This window comes from Protobothrops mucrosquamatus, unplaced genomic scaffold (assembly GCF_001527695.2).
Source record: "Protobothrops mucrosquamatus isolate PMUCROS unplaced genomic scaffold, P.Mucros_1.0 scaffold300, whole genome shotgun sequence".
NCBI lineage: Eukaryota > Metazoa > Chordata > Lepidosauria > Squamata > Viperidae > Protobothrops > Protobothrops mucrosquamatus.
Window position 1 is genome coordinate 233,614 of NW_015386643.1, and position 23,869 is coordinate 257,482.

The 23,869-nt window shown below is 42.2% G+C and overlaps 1 protein-coding gene across 1 annotated transcript; it reads left to right on the forward strand.

Annotated features, from left to right (window-relative positions):
• On the forward strand, positions 1 to 23,869 carry PRICKLE3 (prickle planar cell polarity protein 3). The gene is made up of 8 exons (XM_015814947.2): positions 1 to 65; positions 1,869 to 2,052; positions 4,968 to 5,081; positions 11,153 to 11,290; positions 16,776 to 16,979; positions 19,506 to 19,692; positions 21,703 to 22,218; positions 22,335 to 23,869. Exons 2-8 carry the CDS (start codon positions 1,918 to 1,920, stop codon positions 22,976 to 22,978), a joined length of 1,938 nt encoding a protein of 645 aa, XP_015670433.1. The 5' UTR covers positions 1 to 65; positions 1,869 to 1,917; the 3' UTR covers positions 22,979 to 23,869.

Here is a 23,869-nt window from a genome sequence, read left to right on the forward strand (position 1 = left end):
GACCGGGGCCAACCGTGTCAGGCGTGTGGGGAGCAGTGCCCAGGCTTCCTAGTGCATGGATGGAGGTAGGAGAATGTATTGTCCCTCCTTTGCTCCACCAAGCCCCCCCTCCATGCTCCAAATGGCTTTTCCATGTGTTGTTTGCATTCACTGTTTAAGGGTCACCCAGCCTTCCTAAATCTGGCATCAAGTCTCAGTATTCTCGGCTGACATGGTCAATCATGGAATATGTAGTCCTAACACATTGGAAGGCACTCAGTTGAAGAAGTCTGATTTTAGCTGCTTGTAAAAACCCATTTTCTCTCATCTTGAAACCCATTTTTAACTTGCACAATACACATTACACCTTTCTGTAATTGAAACCCTTAAAAGGTTAGACTGTAGCCTCCATCATCCCATATATTTGCTCATAAGACTGCTAACCTAGTTTATCTGGAGGAGAGCAGGCTTGGGAAGATTGTTAAGGAATACACATATTGCTGCACATGCAGTCAGAAGCGGACTTCTGAATAAACATGCTTAGGGCTGCTTGATATGCCTCCCCCCTTTAATTCATTCTGACATCTGCCTTTCGTGCTTGTACTATTTTCACTCTTCTTATTGTTTTATTTGTTTTTAAGTGTTTTGTATTTGAGTCCGGGAAGAGGGATTAGACTGATAAAAGCCATAAGATCCTGCAGATGTGTTGTGATGTTATCCAAATAGAATTTCGGATAAATGAATTAAAACATTGTCTCAGCCCTGCATCTTTTGTTCTCCAGTTGTTATAGTGGCATGCTTTTTTTTAATTTAGCATTCATATATAGCTTTCATTTGTTTCTCATCACTCTTTTCACATTCATCTCATCTTTCTCTTCCAATCATAACTTTTCTGGGTTCAATTATTCTTTTTTTCAAAACGTTGACCATTTTCTTTTCTGAATAAAAATCTGCATGAGAGCAGAAAACTGTGCAGTTGAGGAACATTTTTATTCTGTCTCCCTCCATTATTCACTGTACATCCATCCCCTTCTTCAAGTCTCTATGTTACAGCATGAGTTGTTCCTCTGCATTTCTACACTCATCTGAATTATCTTGTTTCACCACTGGTTGCTTCCCCCCCCCCCCCCCCCCCCCCCCCCCCCCCCGCTTCTGTCACCCAGTCTGTGGGAAGGGAAGCTTGAGAATTGCTTCACCAATCACCAACTGTATTATATAGTCTCTATTGAACTGGTGATAACCCGATTGTGAAGATTGAGCACAGGCTGTTGCACTCTGCCTATTGTTATAAAGTTTGGGGAACTGGAGTGATCCTTATTTGTAGTCAGAGTGCAAATAAACATAATCTATACAAAAAACCATTTCGTTTTATAGATTACACTGCTGTTCAGTTGTAGAAATTTGTACTGTATATAAGCTACTTTCAGAATTCAGTTTAAGAAATGGGATAGCAGTAGCAATAATAATAAAACATAAGAACTAGGCATTGGTTTAGAAAAGCTTAGTGCTTTTAAAAAAAAATCAGCTATCTACCTATTACTATTTTGGGGTTTATTTCATTTTTAGATTACTCACACTATCTTGTTTTCCACCTTATAACTGGTTGAATGTGACCTTGTGGTTTGCCAGCTAGTTATTAAGTTAATCATTTCTGGGTCTGTAATTAAGAATGAATGTATCTAAGTAGAGGTTGATGGGACCAATTTAATAATTGGTCAGGGTCCAGTGTGAGGGTATATAGGTAAAGTTTTGAGGAACTATGCTTATTAATGAGGTTTTTAAAAAAATCTTTGGCAAGTAACATAATTCTGTGAGGTCTTTTGTTTCTTGCAGCTTCTCTTGGATCTTCCAAGACTTAGGTCACTATAAGCATTTTCCTTCCTGTGTAGGAAGATCTGCCAGCACTGCAAGTGTCCCCGGGAAGAGCATGCAGTACGCATGGTCCCTGTCGACTTGGAAAGGATGATGTGCCGTCTGATTTCTGACTTCCAGCGTCACTCCATCTCGGATGATGATTCTGGCTGTGCTTCGGAGGAATATGCTTGGGTTCCTCCAGGACTCAAGCCTGAACAGGTGATACTGATGGTTCCATCTTCTGAGAATTCACCTAACCTGCAGCAAGGCAGGAGAAGGTTACAGACATTTTTGGTGCAATCTGTTTTTAGCTCCCCTCCCTCGTGTCATTTGGTTAGCCTCTGAGTTTAGTTCCAGTTCAGTTCTCCTGGCTTTTTCCAAGGATTTCTGGGAGTTGATGTTTGGGGAGTGTTCTGAGCATTTTTACATATTTCCTGGCTTGTTAGTTTTGCTTGAACTACATCTCCCACTGTTCTGAGGGAGAAGGCATGACTGTTCCACAACACAGCAGTCAATACTATAGATTCGTAGTCTTGAACATCTTTTGTTTTGCTCTGCTTTCTTTGAAAGAAGTGGAGGAAGAAAGACAGGAAATAATTGGAGATTTGTGCAAGGGGCTAAAATGAGAAGACAGAAATGGTGTGTTTTGGGGAGGCTTTACTACTGAATCCTTCTGGACCTTACTACTCCCTTGGGCATGAAGGATTCAGTAGTAGGGCCTCTCCAAAACACACAATTTCAGTTATTTGCTGATAATAATAATAACTTTTAAATGGCTGTATCACAAACTGCTCTCTTGCTGTAGTGTTATTAACTTTTCTTAGTATAAAACTGGAGGTTTCAAGAAGTGACTGGACAGCCACTTGTCTGGAATGGTATAGGGCAGGGGTGTCAAACTCGCAACGTCACGTGACGTGTCGCGACGTATCATGAGTTTTTTGCCATTGCTGGCAATGGGGTGGGCGCAGTTTCGCTATGATGTATCCGGCCCGCGGGTATAGGGTCTGATACCCCTGGTATAGGGTATGACACCCCTGGTATAGGGTCTCCTGCTTGAGCAGGGGGTTGGACTAGATGACCTCCAAGGTCCCTTCCAATCCTGTTATTCCATTCTTCTAAAAGGGGGAAGGAAAAAAGTTCAGTAAGAGTTCAGTATTTTGTTGGATTAATTGATCTAATTTCTGGGTGGCAAGGTTTTGAATCTCACTGAAATCTTCATGCAGGGGTATGCATGTTTTTTTTAAAGATATGTGGCTGTACTGATGTTAACCTCGATAAAATAGGGTGTTTTTCCAAAGAAGAAGGCAGGAAGTTTAAATAGGATAGAATTAATTTAATTATAAAGCAGTAACTACCTTTTTGGGTGTACATGTGGATATTATGTCACCTAATCATTCCAGTAAAGCCAGGCTGCTTATAATCTGATTAATAAACTCTTGTTTTAAACTAATTAAAGAGAATAATTTATAGTACTTTCTGCTGTTTCTTATCAGATTTTTCATTATAGAAAGTATTTACCCTTTTTAGACTGAAGATTATCCAGAGAACCCTGTAGGGCCAGTTTATTAGATCACAAGAAAGTGTTTTTCTGAAAGAATCCACCGAGCTGAGAGTTGAATCTGGGAATAATTATTTATTTATTTGTTTGTTGAATTTATAGTAACGATGTTAGGGAAGACTGTTTCAATTGAGTGCCCCTGAATGGATTTCACTGTTGTCTTGAGGGTTCGTTTGGATAGTAATTATTAAAACAGAAATCTCCTGCCTTCCACCCATCATGCTGGACAGAACTGAATTTAAATCGCAAAATGGAAATTTTGTGTTATATGTGTGTGTTTGTGTCACTGGTTTATTATTATGGATAGAGAAGATTCTGTGTTGAATTCAATAGCCAGATTGGGGCACCTTTATCTTTGAATGATATAATAGGAAGGAAGCTTGATTTTGTAGCAAACGGAAGGGTTTTATTGCATGCTGTTCCTCAGAGATGAAATCTTTTGATTGGTAGGGGACTCAATTTCCTGTTTTAGAGGGCACAAGGGCTGCACTGTGGGTTGAGCTGAGAACACTTGTGTTAACTTAATCCTGTTTGAAGGCCAAATATATCTCAGAACACCGGGAAAAGTGCTGATTTTGGGCAGTCATGGTTGGAAAAGTTGCAGGAACTATAAAAGAAAGGGGGAGGGATCAGGCCCCACTGAATCACAGGTTGCCCATCATCTGAGGGTATTTGTGGTGAGGGTTAGTCCATGTTTTTCCTCAGCACTGCTACTTGAGCCTCTCATATCTGATAAACCTGGGGATTTGAAGTTGGAATATTGTACAAAACAAACATGCCACCTGCCCCTGAGTTAGTGGCCCTGATCTTGCATCCCATTCTTATGGAAAGAACAATTTGGATAGCTATGGAGCCCCTATCTTGAAAAAGACATCTGATGTTTATAATATCATATTTGCAGGGGACGTTTTTGCTTCTAGAGGATTACTGCATTTGCCCAGGGCATCCGGTCAGCATTTTGACACCTAACTGGGATGACCTAACTCAGTAGTGGCGAACCTATGGCACGCATGCCAGAGGTGGCACTCGGAGCCCTCTCTGTGAGCACACGTGCCGTTGCCCCAGCCTTGCTTCCCCCCACGACCCCCTCCTCACCAGCAGCCCCCCTGGAGGAGAGTCGCCCCCAAGCGTGGCCCACACGGAACAGCGCAGCCAAGGACATGACAGCCAGGCAGCGTAGACAAGACTCTGCCCTCACGCCCCATCTTGCACAGTTGATTGTGCGGGGCACGAGCAGAGGGCATGGCCGCCATGGCGCTGCTGGGCTGCCTGGGCAATCTGGAGGCGGTGAGTGGCCCTGGAGGTGGTGAGTGGCCCTGCGGGCAGGCGGGGTGAGGGGCGGGGCAGGGGCGGGGCCAGTTTTTGGGCACTCGGTCTCTAAAAGGTTCGCCATCACTGACGTAACTTGTTTGAGGGATTTAGTTTTGTGTGGGCTTCCTGGGAGATCTGTAGAGAAGATGGAGAAACTTTTTGCTAGACCGACTGAGCACTGGGTGCAACCACTGTGAGCTCTGTTCTTGGCTCTCTGCTTTAGTTTCCTCCTTCAAAATTTATAAATGGTGCTTTTTACCCTCAGGTCTATCAGTTCTTCAGCTGCCTCCCAGAAGACAAAGTTCCCTATGTCAACAGCCCTGGAGAACGGTACCGCATTCGTCAGCTGTTGCACCAGCTTCCACCTCATGACAGTGAGGTGAGGAGGGATTATTATTGAACAGGAAGGAAGGGTGGGGTGGGGGTGATGGAGCTAAGAGATGATTTCCTATAGAAAGTTGTTTTCTTAAGAGTTCTGTACTTGATATGTGTGGCCAGATGCAAAAGTTCAGGAGTCTTCCATCGATTGCGTGGAAGCAAGAACTTCAACAGGAATGATCTTTTCTTGCAAAAACTGACAGATGCAGGAATACCGTCCTCTGTTGCTAGTGTGCTGGTTAAGTGGAATGGGACAACTCGCCAAGGGACAATTGAACAATTCAGTTTTATTATTTAAAATAAAAAAATTATTTTAATTTTTGCCGTTCACATTTCATTTTGTCCCTACTTTTGCATCCTTCCTTTAATGCAGGGGTTCTCAACCTTGGCAACATTAAGACTTGTGGACTTCAACTCCCAGAATTCCTCAGCCAGCAAAGCTGGCTGAGGAATTCTGGGAGTTGAAGTCCACAAGTCTTAAAGTTGCCAAGGTTGAGAACCCCTGCTTTAATGATTCTGTTCCACCATTTCTTTGATATTAGTGTAACTCTTGTCCCACAGTGAGTTGTCCTGTGGCGAGTTGGCCGTGGCGAATTGTCATAGACCCCTGCTTGAGACGTCGGACTAGGAAGTGGAAGTTCATCCTCGTTCATGAAACCCATGGATGACTTTGCCCAATCACTGTCTCTGCTGAGACTGCAAATGGCACTGTAATACGGCATAAATATGTGAAAAGGGGGCCATGTTAATGGTGGTCTCCAATCAATACATTTTCCTGTTAGTAGGGGAAAAGCCTCAGAACCTTCCCTCAGTTATGCTGTTCTTTGGCTTCTTCCTTCTTTTACTGTTTTTAAACTGCTTTTGGAAACATAGCCTGAGAGCATTTGATACCCATTTTTTCCTACTGCTGTATTGCTACTTGCTTTGTAATGGTGCACTGAAGTGTTTTTTTTTAAAGTGGATAAGCAGGGTAGAAGTATTTTTTAATTGTGTTTTGGAGAGAGGTATGCACAAACCTACATATCCATCGTTCTGTCTCCTTCAGGTTGATCAAATTATTATGCAAAGTACCAAATGGGAATAAGACAGTAAACAAAACAATAGCTAAATTTAGTTTATACTACTAATATAATTAAGTATATATCTCCATACCTTTCTGTCCTTCCTTCCACCGTGTCCAAGATACCATTTCATATCTTGCTTTTTTTCTCCCTCTAAATTTCTCATTTCTCACCTCTTGAGGATCTCACCGACTTCATCTAACCATGATTTTCTCGGTCTTCCTTCAACTCATTCACTCTTCCTTCATATATTTGTTTGCAGTGTGATTGAAAATGTTTTGAGAAGTATTCAGCGTTCATCATTTAGGATAGCTTTGTTGTTTCTAAGGCTGCAATTTTTTCTTCTGAATCAGTATGGCAATTTTGTTGACAGTATAGAAATTTTAGTATAGTAACCAACCCAACCCAACCGAGGAGTGGGTTGCTGAGAGCACTTTAGCCAGCATTTGCAATCTTCATTAGTTTCCCATGACTTTTAGGATAACTTCTCCAGGCTAGTTTTGAATGCTCCATCTCATAAAAGTTTGGAGCTTCACAAATGGCCTTCTACCTGCTCTTCCACTTGCGTTGTGTTTACTCTGAACCTCCAACTTTGATTTCCAATGTCTACATGAGTTGTACTTTAGATAGATTTCCACTTGTTGTTTTTGAGAAAATTGTTTTATAAAATCTTTTCTAATTATCTCAAGGATTCTGTTTGGGAAGAGTTGGCTTATATTTGCACCATCCTCTTTTTTTTAAAAAAAATATTTATTTTGTGGCTTCTTAAAAAGTATGTATTATTGGTATTAACAGAGATAATAACTGTGTGCCGTAAAACGGATAAGCAGACCAAAGCCAGAATTTAAGCTTTACCACACGGGGGAATTGATTCCATTTCCCTTCTAGTGGCTTCAGATTACCCCCAAATAACTGATGTTGTATTGGTGGTATGAATATGTGGGTGCTCTCAGTTACAAAATGTGAATAGTAAAAGCCCTAAGTCTTGGGTTTTCCATGAGTGTTCTACTATAATGAAGAAGTAATTCAGGTAATATGGTGGACTCTATTTTAGTGAACTAGAGACAAGGACTGGTTTTTTACTGCTTTGCCCTTTTCCATCTCATTGTCAGGAACAAAAAAAACACCCTTATCTTTTCTTCTCAATGTTGGGGTGTGAGGTGGGGGAAACTGAAGCCAGTCTAGAGATGCTGTAAGTAAGAATATAGTAACAAAAAAGAAAATATATAAAGTAACTTCCCAACTTGATCACAAGTATAAACAATTATAATAACTTATCAGCTTCTCTTAAAATACATCAAATGATCTTTTCTTTCCATATCCCATCTCTTATCTATAAACAGATCCATAAAGCATCCTCAGTTCGGTCCTACTGTCAGCAAAAGTCCAGAAAGGTTACCAGGAATGACATATCTATTTTAACTTTGAACCAAGTAAACCAACTTTAGATACCTTCCTTTTATTTTACTTTTAACAATTATAATGGTTAATGCCGTAAATTTGATTTGGTTTCAGTTTTTCTTTGTCCCTTCTCACAAAATTCTTCAGAAGATTAACAAGTTTCTTTTGCAAATCAAATATAGAAAAATTATCTGGGTCACTTTCTTAGTTTGTTGTTTGTTTATTCCTTTTAAATATTAAGATATCAGCCAGTTTCTTTTGTATACACATTGTATACATCTTTTACCATGCCAGTCTTGATCTTGTCAGGTAGAACTTGTTCCTCTTCCATAACATTTTAAAACACAGTTTACCTATAGAGGCAGATCCTATTAAAATTAACTTTTGGGTCCATTGTTCAAAAACATCCTTGAATATGTTCAATGTTAAAATATCTTGTTTCATTCTGTATTTGTACATTGAATTGATGTGTTCTCCTTTAACCTAATCATTAATTCCCTCTAATTCTCTCCAGTGTTCAATTTTAATCTGTTTGTAGCTTTTGAAAATCAAAATTTTAATCACCCCTTTGCTGTTTATTAAAAAAAAAAAGTTAAGTTCTTATATTTATAGTTAAAAGTTATTTTGCAAAGATTGAAGGAAATTCACTCAGTACTATCAAACCTGTTGATTTAAAGATTTCTAAAGCAATTCAGAAACCCAAGGAGGTATGCAAACTTAGTGCTCTTTCAAAGGTGCTGGCTGCAGTTTTAGAAAGAAGGCTCTACCCTCCTCTCTCAGAGCTGGCTCTTCATTCCACTGCGGTCTTCAGCTATTTTCTGCAGAGCCTTCTTCCGAACACTATCATGTCCTCTGGAAATTGTTTTCTAGTCCTGCCACCTTTACAGTAGATCCCAATCCACCTTCCCCAAGCGTCTACCAATCATCAGTTTAGAAAAGGAGTGTGCTTCAGAGTCCTGGTCGTTCTTGGTGTGTGCACACAATGGTAAGTCTAAAGGGCTATAAAGATTGCCCCCTCTGAATCAGAAAGGAATTTCCTCAAGATCAATCTTGTGTATTTTGCTAGATTAGTTTCTTTGCCTTCTCACCTGCTAGGTTGTCAGTCACTGGCAGTTATCAGCTCTGAAGGCCATTTACACAATCCTGTTCTCTGTTTGCAGTCTAAATAATTGGGCTTAATCTACCACAGGTGGCAGGAACAACGATCACCCAAAAAAAGGCATTCATAATTATTCTTGAAATTTGTGATGCTCATTAGGCTAGCAGTGCAAAACATTATTCTATATGTGTATTTTCAAAATATCTCAGCAGAAGATACTATACCAGTGGTGGCGAACCTATGGCACGGGTGCCAGAGGCGGCACTCAGAGCCCTGTCTGTGGGCACACACACCATCGCCCCAGTCCTAGGCCTTCAGCTGGGTTTTATAAAACCTTTCCGGTTTAGGCCTCCGCCGCTGTGTACAAAAAAAAGGTTCAATCAATCAGTCAATTTCAACTTCTCGCGGAAAAAAAAAGATCTTGCAAAGTTGGAATTGATTGATTGGACTTTTTAGTCCCACCCAGTCTGCCGTTACCACTGCAGCCATGCCCACCCAATGGGCCACGCCCACCCAATGGGCCACACCCAGCCAATGGGCCACACCCACCCGGCACCCAACGATGCATAAGTGGGTTTTGGGTTGCAGTTTGGGCACTCGGTCTCTAAAAGGTTCGCCATCATTGTACTATACTGATACCATGATTATGATTACTTGAATGAGGTTGGTATTGTTATTTATCATTGTTATTCTGCTTTTGGTGTATGGAAAGGAATGGGGAAGTTCCATTGAAACACCTCCCCCAACAAATCTCTGGAGTTTCCATTATGTTTTGATCAATGATTTCAATAAGAGTTAGAAACCTGATGGTTTTTTTTAAAATTAAAAACATTAGAATGCTGCACTTTATTCTACGTTTTCTGCACTTCGAAGGGATTGCAGATTGAAAGGACCAAACATTGTTCCCAATAATAACCATAACTGGGAGAAATGAAATAGAGAAAGTCTGCACCTTTTAAAAGAAGAGATTGGCTGATTAATTGCCTGGGGCCCTTTTACACAGAAGGAGGCTTGAAGTATTTCCTGTACTTAGGTGGATCACCATTTTTTACCAGAGGTAGCAAAACGAATTAGTTAAAATATAATGCCAAGATCTATTTCAGGGTTCCTTCCAGTTATCGGACTGTTGACAAATGGACAAAAGGCAGTGAAGAAAAGTATGTTCACATAGAATGCAGTGAAGAAAGGGTGTGGGAGTACTGATTGTTCAAACAAACTTCTGTCCTCAGGCATCTCAGAATTTTGAAAAAGAAAAAAAAATCCTGGTAGAGGTTGCCAGTTTCAAACCATAAACAGATGAAGGATTTCTGTGCTAAATCTCTTTTCTCCACCCTCTTTAGCTTTCAAGGAGCTAAATTAATCATTAGGCTCAGAGCTTCCTTGAGAAGGGGCCTCTTTGATGTCGTTTTTTCTGATCAACCTCCAGAGTCCCAGGACAGTATGAGCTCTCCCTGGAAATTCCTTACCTCCTGGGGACTAGGAATTGATTTGTTTACACAAGGCCAGCAAGCTAATGGTTTTCCCATACTTGTGGGCAGCCACTATTCTCAGTTATAGACTGACGTAAAAATATAAAGTTTTTTCCTGGGCAAAATTTAATTGATTTCTTTTGTCTTCTGGCTTACCAGATCCCTGGGGCCTGAGAGGGCAGCCTGGTGCTGTCTGATCCCATGATTTGTGGCTAGTTAGTTGCTACCCTGGCCTGGGCTGCTTTCACTTGCTGGAATTGGTCATTTGCCAGCAGTGAATCAGTTCCTTTGGTGTCTGCATTGTACAGATCAAAGGCTGCAAAATCTTTTTTTCTGCTGAGTTCTTCATTCTCTCAGAAAGAGTATGTTCCGGGCTGAATGCTCGCAATGAGTTGAAGGGGTTACCTATTTTTTTCTGTTTCTTGGGCATCCCCTTATATCAGGGATAGTCAACCTTGGCTCTTTTATGACTCGTGGACTTCAATTCCCAGAATTCCTGAGCCAGCTTAGCTGGCTCAGGAATTCTGGGAGTTGAAGTCCACGAGTCATAAAAGAGCCAAGGTTGACTACCCCTACCTTATATCATCTTTATTCCATCTCTGTTTTCTCTTTTCTTTGCTACAGATGTCTTTTAACCAATGATCTGTATAACATTATGCTAAACCTGTTGTCTTTCTTTGCCCTAATCTGAAGACTGGTGTTGTCTAACTTGGCCTACTAAATGGATGGTTCTCTATTTCAACTGGGGCCTAGTTAGCCATCCAGATGTGGATGGACTGCAGTTACCATCATGCTTCAGAACTGACTGTTGGCCGGACATAAGAAGAACTAGAGTTCACCAGCAAGGGGAATGTTGGGATCCCAATAAGTATCCATCAGCCAGCTACCTCACTTCGTAATTTTATTCCAGTTTTTTCATTTTGAGAGCAGGGCATACTGAGTGTTCCTGGAATGGAAGACCTGCCCCAGAGTTATCAGCACACACAAAAAAAATCTTGACCTTTCTTGACCATCTTGCCTTCCTTTTCAAATCTTTATCCAGGCTCAATACTGCAGCTCCCTGGAGGAGGAGGAGGCAAAAGAGTTGAAATTATTCTCACAGCAGCGTAAGCGAGAGAACCTTGGCCGAGGAACGGTCCGACTCTTTCCTGTCACCATAACTGGAGCCATCTGTGAACAGGTATGGGGCCTCATTTTGTATCCTTATCAATGTAAAACAGTTTGAGAAGAATGATTTTTTTTTAAAAAGTTCTTGAGAGAAATAATTTGACTCAAGCTAGACTTTTGGCAGTAGGGTTTTGAAATTCTGTTTTAAGCCCAGCATCTAAAAAAATAGCAAGCGGTTGGGGGATGAGGGAGGAGAAAAAAAAACAAATGAAAAAAAAAGAGCCTACCACTTCTCTCCCACATCTAGTCTCTTCCACCATGTTTCCCAATATGCTAAGCCTCAGAGGAAAAGAGGTCACTTCCCCTTCCAAATTTTAGCCGCCTTCCTCACTTTCAGGTATTTCGATGTGTTCAGAGGCATATTCTCAAAACAGACTTTCCTCCAAATATTTAATGTGATGAAGTTCAGATTAAAACCATAGTAAAAATCGTTGTTGACTGAACACAGCTTCTTAAGTTTTTTATGTTGCAAGTAGCATATTAACCTTAGAGTGGCTGACTAAATCAGAAACAGAACTTTCTAGCTGATTCCAGAATACTTCTGTGCTTCCCTGTTCCTGGTGGTTCTCAGAGCACCGTGCGTTGGAAGGCCTTCTGTTCATCGTCCACTTTTGCTGTTATTGTGGGTTTCATTCATACAGGATTTTGTGAACAAACTGTCATGTGGTGCTAGCGGACTTACAATGACTGCAGGAGTTGGCATTTAGGGCAGCGGCTAAAAGCACATCTGAAAAGCATCCTAGTTCTGTAGTATTGCTGTTTACCGTTTTGCTCCTATTTCTTCCATTTGAGGGGGGGAAAGAGAGTGGGGCCATTTTTTCCGGTTCCTCAGTGGAATTCTAAGTCAAAGAAACCGCCTATTGCTGTCGGAAGGGTGACCAGAGGAAAGAGGACTCTCTGCAGGTGTCTGTAGAATAGGCCTCCAGGGTTCAAAGACTGTAGTTTACAGGGAAGGATTGTATTGTACATCTTTCCCCTTTAATAAGGGAACTATTCTTTATCATGCTGCTTAAGAGTTTATAATAAAAGAGGCTGGTTTATACTTTATTGTTTTATAATAAAAGAGGCTGAAGCAGCTTCCTTGACTCACTACTTGTATTTGGGGATTAGTGATACTGCCCCCAAGATATGCAGGAGTCTCTAAATGAAACTGTGTGGAGCCCCACTAGCCGCTTCATTTTCCTTGAAGGCTCAGGTGCTTCACAGAGTTTCATTTAGAGACTCCTGAATAGTATAAACTAATAAAGTATAAACCAGCCTCTTTTATTAACAACTCTTTTAAGTAGCATGAAAAAGAATTATGCTTATTAAAGGGAAAGATGTACAATACAATCCTTCCCTGTAAATTACAGTCTTTGAACCCTGGAGGCCTGTTCCTTTATTTCAGAAGTATCTATCTAGCATTTTTATTTATTTATAGCTGTACCCAGCCATGCGTTGCTGTGGCTCAGTCTGGTAAAAGCGTGTGTTGCTTTTACGTCCAACAGATGGCGCTGTTTTTCAAAAAAAGCATGTTTTTACCTGTCACAGGTGTGACATCTATATAATATAGGTATATAAAAACACACGCGTATTCGAATGCAACGTTGTGTCAAAATTTCAAAGCAATCGGTGAAGAACTTTCGGAGATTTAAGATTTTGAACAAACGAACATTTACATTTTTATTTATATAGATAAAATGTATGGGCCGCCCATCTTGCCACAAGTGTAAGATGAGATATTAGGGGTAGTGTCTGCCTTTGATAGAATCAAATGGTAAGGATTTTAACCTGGGCTTTAGTCTTCAGGCAGAGGGTGGTTTGGGGTATTTTAAAACATGATTTATGTATGAAAGATCCCAAGGTTCATTTTGTAAGCCCAAATGAAAAGTTAATAGGGAGGGCAGGGCTGGGAGAAGCCACTGGTTAAGATCAGATGCTCCCTTGGATGGACAACAGTTTCTGCTCTTTTGAAGTTTTCACATTGCACTGAGCTACAGTGTGGTCTGATTTTGGCTTAGCGTGACATACAAACCCAATATGCATAAAGTGGACACTTTTCTTCTTGTTTCTTTTTTGCTTACCAAAAAGTTTTTGCCTGCCTGTGAATTCTGTAATCACAACAAGGACATTTTTGAATGTCCATTCTCCATGCTTTTTTTTTTTGAGGTGCCTTTGAGTCAGTGTTGACTCCTGGTGACAAATCCCTGCAGTTTTCTTGGCAAGAAAACTGGAAGTGTCGCCTCTAAATTTAATAAATTATAAAATAAAATAAAATAAATAAAAGGTTTGCCCTTGCCTGCTTCCTGGGCCTGAGAGAGTATGACTGGTCCAAGGTCATCCACATGGCTTTGTGCCTAAGGCAGGACTAGAACTTATAATTTTCCAGTTTCTAACTTGATACCTCAATCATTACACCAAAATGTCTCTCTACATGCTATATCTTTGCAATATTCACATAACTGAGTTAATATTTATGAAAGTGAATTAATGATTAATAAAAGTTCAGAAATCTGCCTGTGCAAATGTATCTGCTGCCGGGCAAAAATTGTTGGACATGAGATTTTATCATTAGTGGTGGGCAAAAAGGGAACAAGAGCTTACTTTTATTTTGAAGAAAAAGGCAGCCACAGGACATTAACCTGGAACAAATTCTGTGTTGAATCTCCTCTGCTGAAAGACCACTCTTCTTCCTGAGTCTTTTCAGTAAGCAGCACTTCTGACTGCAAATGGCAGCTGCCAGGGGGTGATTTTCAGTAGCAAATCAATTTACAGCCATGGCTCACTTTAAAACAGCTACTGTACTTACATGTTTTGAAAAGGAGCATAGCATAGCATAGCATAGCATAGCATAGCATAGCATAGCATAGCATAGCATAGCATAGCATAGCATAGCATAGCATAGCATAGCATAGCGGTGGCGAACTATGGCACGCGTGCCAGAGGCGGCACTCAAAGCCCTCTCTGTGGGCATGCGTGCCGTTGCCCCAGCCCCGCCTCCCCCAGCAGCCCCCTCCTCACCAGCAGCCCCCCTGGAGAGTCACCCCCGGGCACGGCCTGCACAGAGCAGTGCAGCCAAGAACATAGCAGCCAGGCAGCAGGGACAAGACTCCACCTTTGCACCCCGACACGTGTAGATGATGCTGCTGGGTGCGGGTGGAGGCCGTGGCTGCCATGGCGCTACAGGGCCGCCTGGGCGATATGCGGTGGGCCATGGAGGTGGTGGGTGGCCCTGCGAGTGGGTGGGGGCGGAGCAGGAGGAGGAGCTGGTGTGGAGTAGGGGCAGGCGGCAGGCCAGGGGGCGGGGCGGTTTTTGGGCATTCGGCCTTTAAAAGGTTTGCCATCACTGGTATAGTATAATACAGTGCAATGTAATACAATACAATACAATAATACAATACAATACAATACAATACAATACAAAATACAATACAATACAATACATAATAAATATAATATAATATAATATAATATAATATAATATAATATAATATAATATAATATAATTAATATAATATAATATAATATAATATAATATAATATAATATAATATAATATAATATAATATAATATAATATAATATAATATAATATAATATAATATAATATAATAATCTATTTAGTCTTGCAAACAGAATACTTCTCAATGTGGTTGAGGCAAACATTGAATTATACCTATATTATAAGCATGCAAATGGTAGACAGTGGCAAGGTTTCCATGACTCCTTGGACTACACTGAAACGGGTGGATAGTTTTGGTTCAGAGGGTGTAGAAATCCAGCCATTGTTTTGCTGTAATAAATGAGCACCATTGCTATCAATGCTGAGCCATAAACAAGGTTAATTTGTTTTAAGTCTAGCATGTTATCTCTGTGTAGTTAGTTTGTTAACCCAAGTATTAAGATTTAGCATATTCACAGATTAAGCATAGAACACTATAGGTTGACAAAAATCTAAAGAAAACTCTAGAACTTGCTCTGTTATAAGCTGTCAGTTTTTACTGAATGAATGATTTTAGAAAAATAAAAACCTGCAAAAAATAAATATGAGAGTAAAGAGCAGCTCTCTGAATTAAATTCTAGGTCCTGATTTCAGACTGAAAGCAGTGTTTGGAAAAGTTTAAAAGCATGAAGCTATACCAGGCTTCAGTCTGTTAACTACTCTAGGTTCAATCAATCAGAATAGAGCTGGAAGGGATCTTGGAGGTCTTCTAGTCCAACCCTTCTGCTCAAGCGGGAGACCCTGTACCATTTCAGACAAGTGACTGTCTAGTCTCTTTTTAAAAAACCTCCAGTGATGAAGCACCTACAATTTCTGAAGGCAAGCTGTCCCACTGGTTAATTGTCCTCACTGTTAGGAAGTTTATCCTTAATTCCCAGTTGATTCTCTCTTTTGAGTAGTTTCCATCCATTGTTTCTTGTCTTGCCATCTGGTGCTTTGGAAAATAAGTTGACCCCCTTTTCTTTGTGGCATCCCCTCAAATACTGGAATGTTGCCATCATGTCACCCCTAGTCCTTCTTTTCTCTAGACTGGCCATACCCAAATCCTGCAACCATTCTTCATCTGTTTTTGTCTCCAGGTTGGCTCCACCTTGTCTCTTTCACAGAGGGTTTTTTTTTTAAAGGGTTATTTCAAATATCAGGTCAGGATCTGATTTTGAGAGAACATGGACTGCCAAGGCAGGGTGTAGCCGGCTGGAGAATTCTTGAAGGGCACACATCTTAAAGTTGCTAAGGTTGAGAAACACTGGTGATAGCCAAAAAAAGAAATATACTGGTGGATCAAGTCTGCCCTCTAGTGCTTCATTGGCTTCCATTAGGGTATAGATCTTAACACAGTTAAAAGAAAGAACCTGCCCATCTATTGTTTCTAAATGATTCCGTTTACCTTTCCTTAAATTCACCTAAGTGAAAAGTCCAGAAATATATGTATATTTTAAGTTGAATACAAATTATACATAGGAGCAGCCATAGCAAGTCTGTTCATAATTTGCTTATTTGCCTTGTTAAATTACGACTGTGCAATTTGGAAAATGACATTTCTCAGTTGTACTCTTTATTCAGTTGCTTATAAAATCTCAAAAGCTTTCAGTGAGTTAGGAAGAGCTCCTGTGATAAAATGTTTTCAAGCAGAATGAAATGTCAGAGATCGCCAGCATCTTTGGAATTCCCTTCAACCAGATTAATTTTTTTTCTTAGTATACTAATGTGCTTGGAAAATACGTCACCCGCAGAGAATGGCTGACTTAAGGGCAGAAAGCCTGGATGCCTGAAGCAAATACGTGTGCCAGACATATGGTCTCGCTGTGGGAAAAAGAAAAAAAACACGGGTGACTCTCTGGAAACATTCTTCACCTAAAGGAGTTCTGGAAGCCTGTTTATCCAAGAGCCGGTGTAATCCATTGAATGGTGATGAAACGTTTGCAACCAAATTGCCAAGCTCGGAGCACAAAACAACAGCCCTGAATCCATTGTGTTTGCTTTTCGAAGATTTTTGACTTGTACTTCTTTTCTTGGCAGTGTGGAAAACAGATTTGCGGAGGGGACATTGCTGTTTTTGCCAGTCGAGCTGGGCATGGTGCCTGCTGGCACCCTCAGTGCTTTGTTTGTACCACGTGTCGGGAGCTCCTCGTTGACCTGATCTACTTCTACCAGGAGGGCAAAATCTACTGTGGGCGCCACCATGCCGAGCGCCTCAAACCGCGCTGCGAAGCTTGTGATGAGGTGAGAAGGTCCAGCCAGACTCTTAAGTAGAGCAGCCGGGAACCTATGGAAGGCTTCCCAGAATGGGAAATGGGGAAGTTGAGCAGCTGGGAATATACACCAGGGGTCTTCAAACTTGGCCCTTTTATGACTTGTGGACTTCAACTCCCAGAATTCCTCAGCCAGCATGCCTGGCTGAGGAATTCTGGGAGTTGAGGTCCACAAGTCATAAAAGGGCCAAGTTTGAAGACCCCTGATATACACGCATGCTTTAAAGCCGTGTTTATCAATCACAACGACTTTCAGATCTGTGGACTTAAACTCTCAGAAACTTTCCACATGTCTTACAGTTGCTGAGATTGAAAACACTTCTTTAAAGTGAACTGTCCAAATGTTACTTTGGCTTGGTTTCCACATAACAGTAAGACGGTGCTTTTTTTAAAAGTTTATCTGGTTTGTTTAAAGGTGCAAACTCACTTCAGGTAAATATATAATGATAGGTATTTTACAATTAGCCATAATTTAAAACCATGACTTGAAGTTGGTTCTTCATCTGTTTTAACCATGATTGTTCTTTGTGTTGTCCTGCTTTATTTTTTATCCTCTACCCAACTGTCATGCCAATCTACAGCAGTATCGTGCAAAAGAAATTAAGAAACTCTCTCTTAAAGACTAAAAAGAACATCACTCCTCTGGATAATCTAGCCTTCCTCATCCCCAACCCACTACATTTTTTCTGGCAATAGTTCTTCTTTTAGTGCCCCTTCTGGAGCAACTGGTAAATGTGAAGATCTGACTTTCATATGGCAAACCATATATTTGTCCTATCGGAGTGTAGCAAATTACCCACCTCACAAAGTCAAAGCACACTCCCAGCATAAAAATGCACAGCTACCCTCATCAATCCCTCTAAAAACATAGACAAAATATACCTCTCACAGTTCAAAATAATTTGTCACACCATGCTAACAAATGCACAGTTAGAGAAACCTAGAAACATGCATCTGCAGCCCCCATGCCAGAGTCTCTCAAAGGCTATGCTCACAAAAAGATTCCCTAAAACCACAGATTTCCCCACTGACCCATGGTGAAGAATAAATAATAGAACAAAAGGGCTCAAAACACCTTTAGAAATACCTTTTAGAATCAAAGATATTTGGAATAGTATCTGAGGGAGTAGCGTAATAGTGTGCGCTATATAAGCTATGGTTACTTTGATAGTCTGTAGAACTAATTCTATCCTCAGCAATAAACCAAGATTAAAACTTACCTTGGCTTTAAAATCTACCTCTGAAGCAAGAAATAGCTTTGTTTTAAGAAGCAAACATGGGCTACTTAATGAGGGATGGACCAGTAATTTTCTCCTTTAATATAACTTGCTACCATGAGTGGAAGAAACAACAGGTTCAAAACTGTTATTATGACTAAATAGGTCATATTATTCATGAATTATCAGAGTGCTTTTTGTAAGTTACTTTAATTTTCATTTAGGGACAAGTTAGACATGATGTGTTTTTGTGGGGAGCTAATGGAATGTAGGCACCACTGATTCAGATGTCTGCCCTTGTTGTATGTAGGTTAAGTGAGGGTGGGCAGTTGAATTCTTTCTGATTTTAGAGCCTTCCGCTTTATCTTACTCGGGCTCTTCCAGCTCAGTTCTGTTATTAGAACAACTGAACCAGGCTAGGAGAAAAGTGACAAAGCGTAAGAGATCTTGGCAGCAACCAAGCTGCTAAATATAAACCTCTTCTCTCCCAGATTATACATAAACAGGGCAATCACACAAATTTATGTAACAGTTCTGTGTGAAACCAGCTCTCTGTATTTCTTAGCCTGTGCTTTCCTGGGAGGGAATGGCAAACATTTCAGGTGAACTCTTTCCAATATTTTGTGTGACCTCACCTCCAAGTATCCAGAAATCTTGCCTGAAAACTTGCGAGAACATCCAATCTTGCATACAAGCAAGATTTTGGCCATTTAATTTTAAAATCTTGGAAGTCTTTGATATTGTTTTTGGCTGCTTTTTGAAATTCTATCCCTGAAGACTATCCTTCAATCCCCAGTTGCAAATCTGCTGGACAATTTATGAAAAGTAAATCAATGAGAAGAGGGTAGTTTTTGGAATTTATCTATCTATCTGTCTGTCTGTCTGCCTACCTACCTACCTGCCTACCTACCTACCTACCTACCTACCTACCTATTTACCTATCTATCTATCTATCTATCTATCTATCTATCTATCTATCTATCTATCTATCTATCTATCTATCTATCTATCTATCTATCTATCTATCTATCTATCTATCTATCTATCTAATGCATTTATATGGCCATCCATCTCAATAACATGACTTAGGCAGCTTATAATAAAAACAATAAATTATGCTCATAAAGTTCTAAGGGTACTTGTGGAAGGTTGTAACATTTGGTGTGTAATGAAGATGGGAACAAATTTTAGTACTGCAGGATTTTTCTCCTAATCTTTATTCCCCCCCACCTCCCCCGTGGTCTCCTCCTTGGACCCATCTCCCTGCTTTCCCGGAACAGATCATCTTTGCAGATGAGTGCACAGAAGCCGAAGGCCGTCACTGGCACATGCGCCATTTCTGCTGCTTTGAGTGTGAGGAAGCCCTGGGTGGGCAACGATACATCATGCGCCAACGTCGCCCCTATTGCTGCCGTTGTTATGAGAGCCTCTATGCAGAATACTGCGATGCATGCGGGGAGCACATCGGTAAGACAACCTGGTGCCTGGAGAATGGGAGGACTGGATTCTACCAGCATTTCTTAATGGGTGGTCCTAGGACCCCTGGGGGCCCCCTAGGACTCTCTCAGGGATTGGCAAACTCAACATTATTTGCCAGCCTATGTTGAAAAATAATATACAAGTAGTTCTCGACTTACAACAGTTCATTTAGTGACCGTTTAAAGTTATAAGAGCACTGAAAAAAGTTACAATCATTTTTCACACAACCGTTGCAGCATCGCCGTGGTCACGTGATCAAAATTCAGACGTTTGGCAACCGACACATATTTACGATGGTTGCAGTATCCTGAGATCACATGCTCCCCTTTTGCGACCTTCGAACAAGCAAAGTCAGTGGGGAAGCCAGATTCACTGAAAGGTTTTAAAATGGGACAAAATTCACTTAACAACTGTTTCGCTTAGCAAAAGAAATTTGGGCTCAATTGTGGTTGTAAGTCAAGGACTATCCGTAGGATTAAAATCCCATCAAACAACTATGAGAAGCAGTAGTGGCAGTGAATGCATCAGTTTTAATTTTTAACACCATAAATATTGAGAAAGTTATCATATGGTGAGTTATCCGTTGGTGAGTAATCATATAAGGAAAAGCTCTTTTGGGGTCCTCCATAATTATTAAAAGGGGTAAGGGGTCCGGAAGAAAAAAGTTTAAGAAACATTGGGTTATTATTAGGCAAGATAAGGCTCCTGCAATCTTCTGAAAGCCCACATTTTCTTCTTCAAGATTCGTTTGAATTCCCAGCCCTGAAACAGTGATGAAGTTATGAAGATGCATTTATGATCAGTACCGAAAGTGAAACCATTGGTTACCTCCAGAATCCCATATCCCACCAATATAATATGTTGTGTGAATCATTCTGGTTTATATGCCATGCATCATGGTTCAACGCTGTATGAGAAACCAGGAAACTTTAATAAATCATGGTTAATCCAAACACATTGTAACATGTTGTGTAAAGCTTGAACATTTAATTGCTGGTTTATAGCAACTGGAGATTCCACAGTGTGGAGGCTTTCCTGCAAGTCCTGCTTAGTGCCATCCAAAAATACCACCGGGATGTGGTGTAATGTGAATGAACACATGTAAAGGAACTTTATTTGGGGATTAGTTATTCATTTTTCAGACAAATGATTTAGGATTTATTTCATTTTTGCTTGCAAGAATAATAGACAGGACTGGATCCAAGTAGGAGGACATAGAGCAGAGCTATTCTTCCATCGTTGGTTTTCTAACAAGGTTGCAAAGATATCTGATTGCTGTTTCCTAAATGAATCTAAGTTCTCAGTGTTAGCTTTGGCGGGGCTCTAAATGAGGCAAGATAAAGCTTTTTCCAGAACAGGGCTTCAGTGCCAGGTCTCCAACCTTTTGACTAGAGCAGTGATGGCGAACCTTTTAGAGACCGAGTGCACAAAAACTGGCCCTGCCCCCACTCCATCCCCTGCCCCGCTCCCACTTCGCCCTCCCATCCCCCACCCTGCCTGCCCGCAGGGCCACTCACCGCCCAGGCAGCCCAGCAGTGCTATGGCGGTCACGCCCTCTGCCCGCACCCTGCAGCATCAACTGCATGATGGGGTGTGAGGGCAGAGTCTTGTTTACGCTTCCTGGCTGCCATGTCCTTGGCTGTGCTGCTCCGTGTGGGCCACGCTCAGGAGCGACTCTCCTCCAGGGGGGCTGCTGGAGAGGAGGGGGTCACGAGGGGGGGTGAAGCTGGGGCAACAGCACATGTGCCCACAGAGAGGGCTCCAAGTGCCGCCTCTGGCACCTGTGCCGTAGGTTCGCCACCACTGGACTAGAGAATGCTTTTTATCATTTAAAAAAGAGCAGCTGCTTCATCCTCTTTGCAAAATCTAGAAATAGGAGGATGTGTTTTTTGTAGATGGGATAGATCACCTTCGCTGGCAAGATCTTACAGCTTTTGTGGATTTTGAAACAAAGTGCTTAAACCCATCCAATGGTTTGGCCTTGTTCCTTCCTTGCAGGTATTGACCAGGGTCAGATGACCTACGAGGGCCAGCACTGGCACGCCACCGATGCCTGTTTCAGCTGCTCCCGTTGCCAGCAGCCCCTCCTGGGGAAGCCTTTCCTGCCCAAGCAGGGTCAGATCTTCTGTTCCCGGGCCTGCAGCCTCGGTGAAGACCCCAACGGCTCAGATTCCTGTGACTCTGCCTTGCAAAGCACCCGTCCTCAGGATGCTCGGAGGACCAGCTGGCAGCAACGCCGAGTTCAATCTCAGGGCACGTCACCCTCCTCCATCACCCGCTCCATTTCCTTTGCGGGGAAGATGGTACCGTCAGACTCTACCCCAAGGACCCGAAGGAGCTGGAGTGGGGCGCGTGGGGATGAGGAAGAGGAGGTGCCGACGGAAATGGAAGAGCTCTCCGATCCAGACAGCAATGGTTCCGGCTACAGCCAGAGTTGTGAGGAGCCAGTGGAACGGGCTTCCCGGGGAACGTCGACTTGCCTGCCCCCAGCCACTGACCAGGAACCAGGAACAGGTGAGGTAGCGCTAAGTGGAACAAGAATGCTGCCGGTGTGCAGGGCTAGTTGGGGAAGGCTTCTAGCTTTGAGACTTAGCCCCGTCCCCGCCATTAACCATCTGGTTTCTCCTCAGGGACCGAGCTCCAACCGCGTTTCCAGCGCACCTCCCCCTTGCGCCACTCTATGCCGGAGCTGGGGATGTCCTCTTCCAAAACCTCTGACTGGAGCAGCAGTTCCACTTCCAAAATTCAAGCATCTGCCCGGCCACGACTCAGCGAGGGCAGAGAGCCCGGGACTTTTGCCCGGGGAGGAGTACCCCGGGTTAGTTTCCGGGAACCCTTAATCTCGGGAGAGCCCAGCACCCCTTCCCCTGAGCAAGCCTCCTTGGAGACCTCTATGCTGCAGAAGGGGGGAGCCATCCGGGGACACCCTCGCTCCACTTCAGATAACTCTCTCAACCTGGGGAGCCAGGACTGGAGGCCAAGGAAGGGGAGGGGGGAAAGGAAGGGAGCCAACCTGTCCTATTCAGCTTCAGAGAGTGCTTTTCCTGCCTGGCACCGGCGCTACCCTCCCAGGGGATGGGACTTCAGCTCCTCCGAGTCCTCCGATTCATCCTCGGAGGAAGAAGGCTACTTTCTAGGGGAGCCCATACCCCTGCCACCCCATTTGCGTGCTGGAGCCAGTTCCCCAGAGGTCACGCCACCCAGCGAATCAGCTCACAAAAGGCAGCGCCGAAGACTGCGCGTGGTCCGGGACAAGAACTGTGTGGTGGCCTGAGCTGTCCTGGTTTTTGCTATTGCAGTCCAGCTGTAAACGGGCTTTGAAGCTTGTCTGAATGGTGAAATGTTGATCATTCTCTCTCTGAGGGCCTCTGCAGCCACTGGCCATTGTTTCTTCCTCCTTGACCCGTGCCTCTTTCGACAGGGATTCTCCTCAGAAAGTGACCTCTTCATCATGACCGCTGTTTCTGTTGAAACCTTTCCTCAGGGAGATTTGAGCGGTTGGTTTTTTTTTTCCCCTCACGCTGACCTCTGATCTCTAGACGTGACCCTTGTGTGAAGAAATCTGGAAGTGTCTCTGTGGTGTTCTTTGAACTGTGGTAGTTTATTTTCCGTGGTGGCCTTTTGACCTCTCAACTGTGACCTCCTGAACGCAGCTTTAACTTTGTCCTCTTGAAAGTTCAAGTCCTGTAAACCTCTGCACTCTACCCCGTGAGCGAGCTTCGAGCAACAGCAATTTACCTGGGAACCCTTGCACTTCTGTTTTGACCTTTTTACTGTGACCTTTGAATATTTGCACCATTCCTGGGTGATCCTTTTGGCCCTTGATCCGAGTTGCTATTACTAAATATAAGTCTCTAGCAAGATAGCAGTTTCAAACTTTGGGATTTTCTTCCTTTGGTAGCAAGGTGTTTGGTGGTGATATGCGTGTGATTGTGTGTGTACACTGAGTGAGGCTGAACTGTTCCCTTGCTTTCCATGCTAGAAGTGGAACATGGGCAGAAGATGTCTTCTAGGGGGTAAACCCCTCAATGTATCTTCCTAATCAAACTGGACCTGTGATTTTTTCCCCCCCAGTCTAGTCTCTCTGCACTGTGTGCATTTCTAAAGTTTGCAGTTTTTTAAAAAATGATTTTTTTTCTAATTAAGAGTTTTAATTTAAATGAAA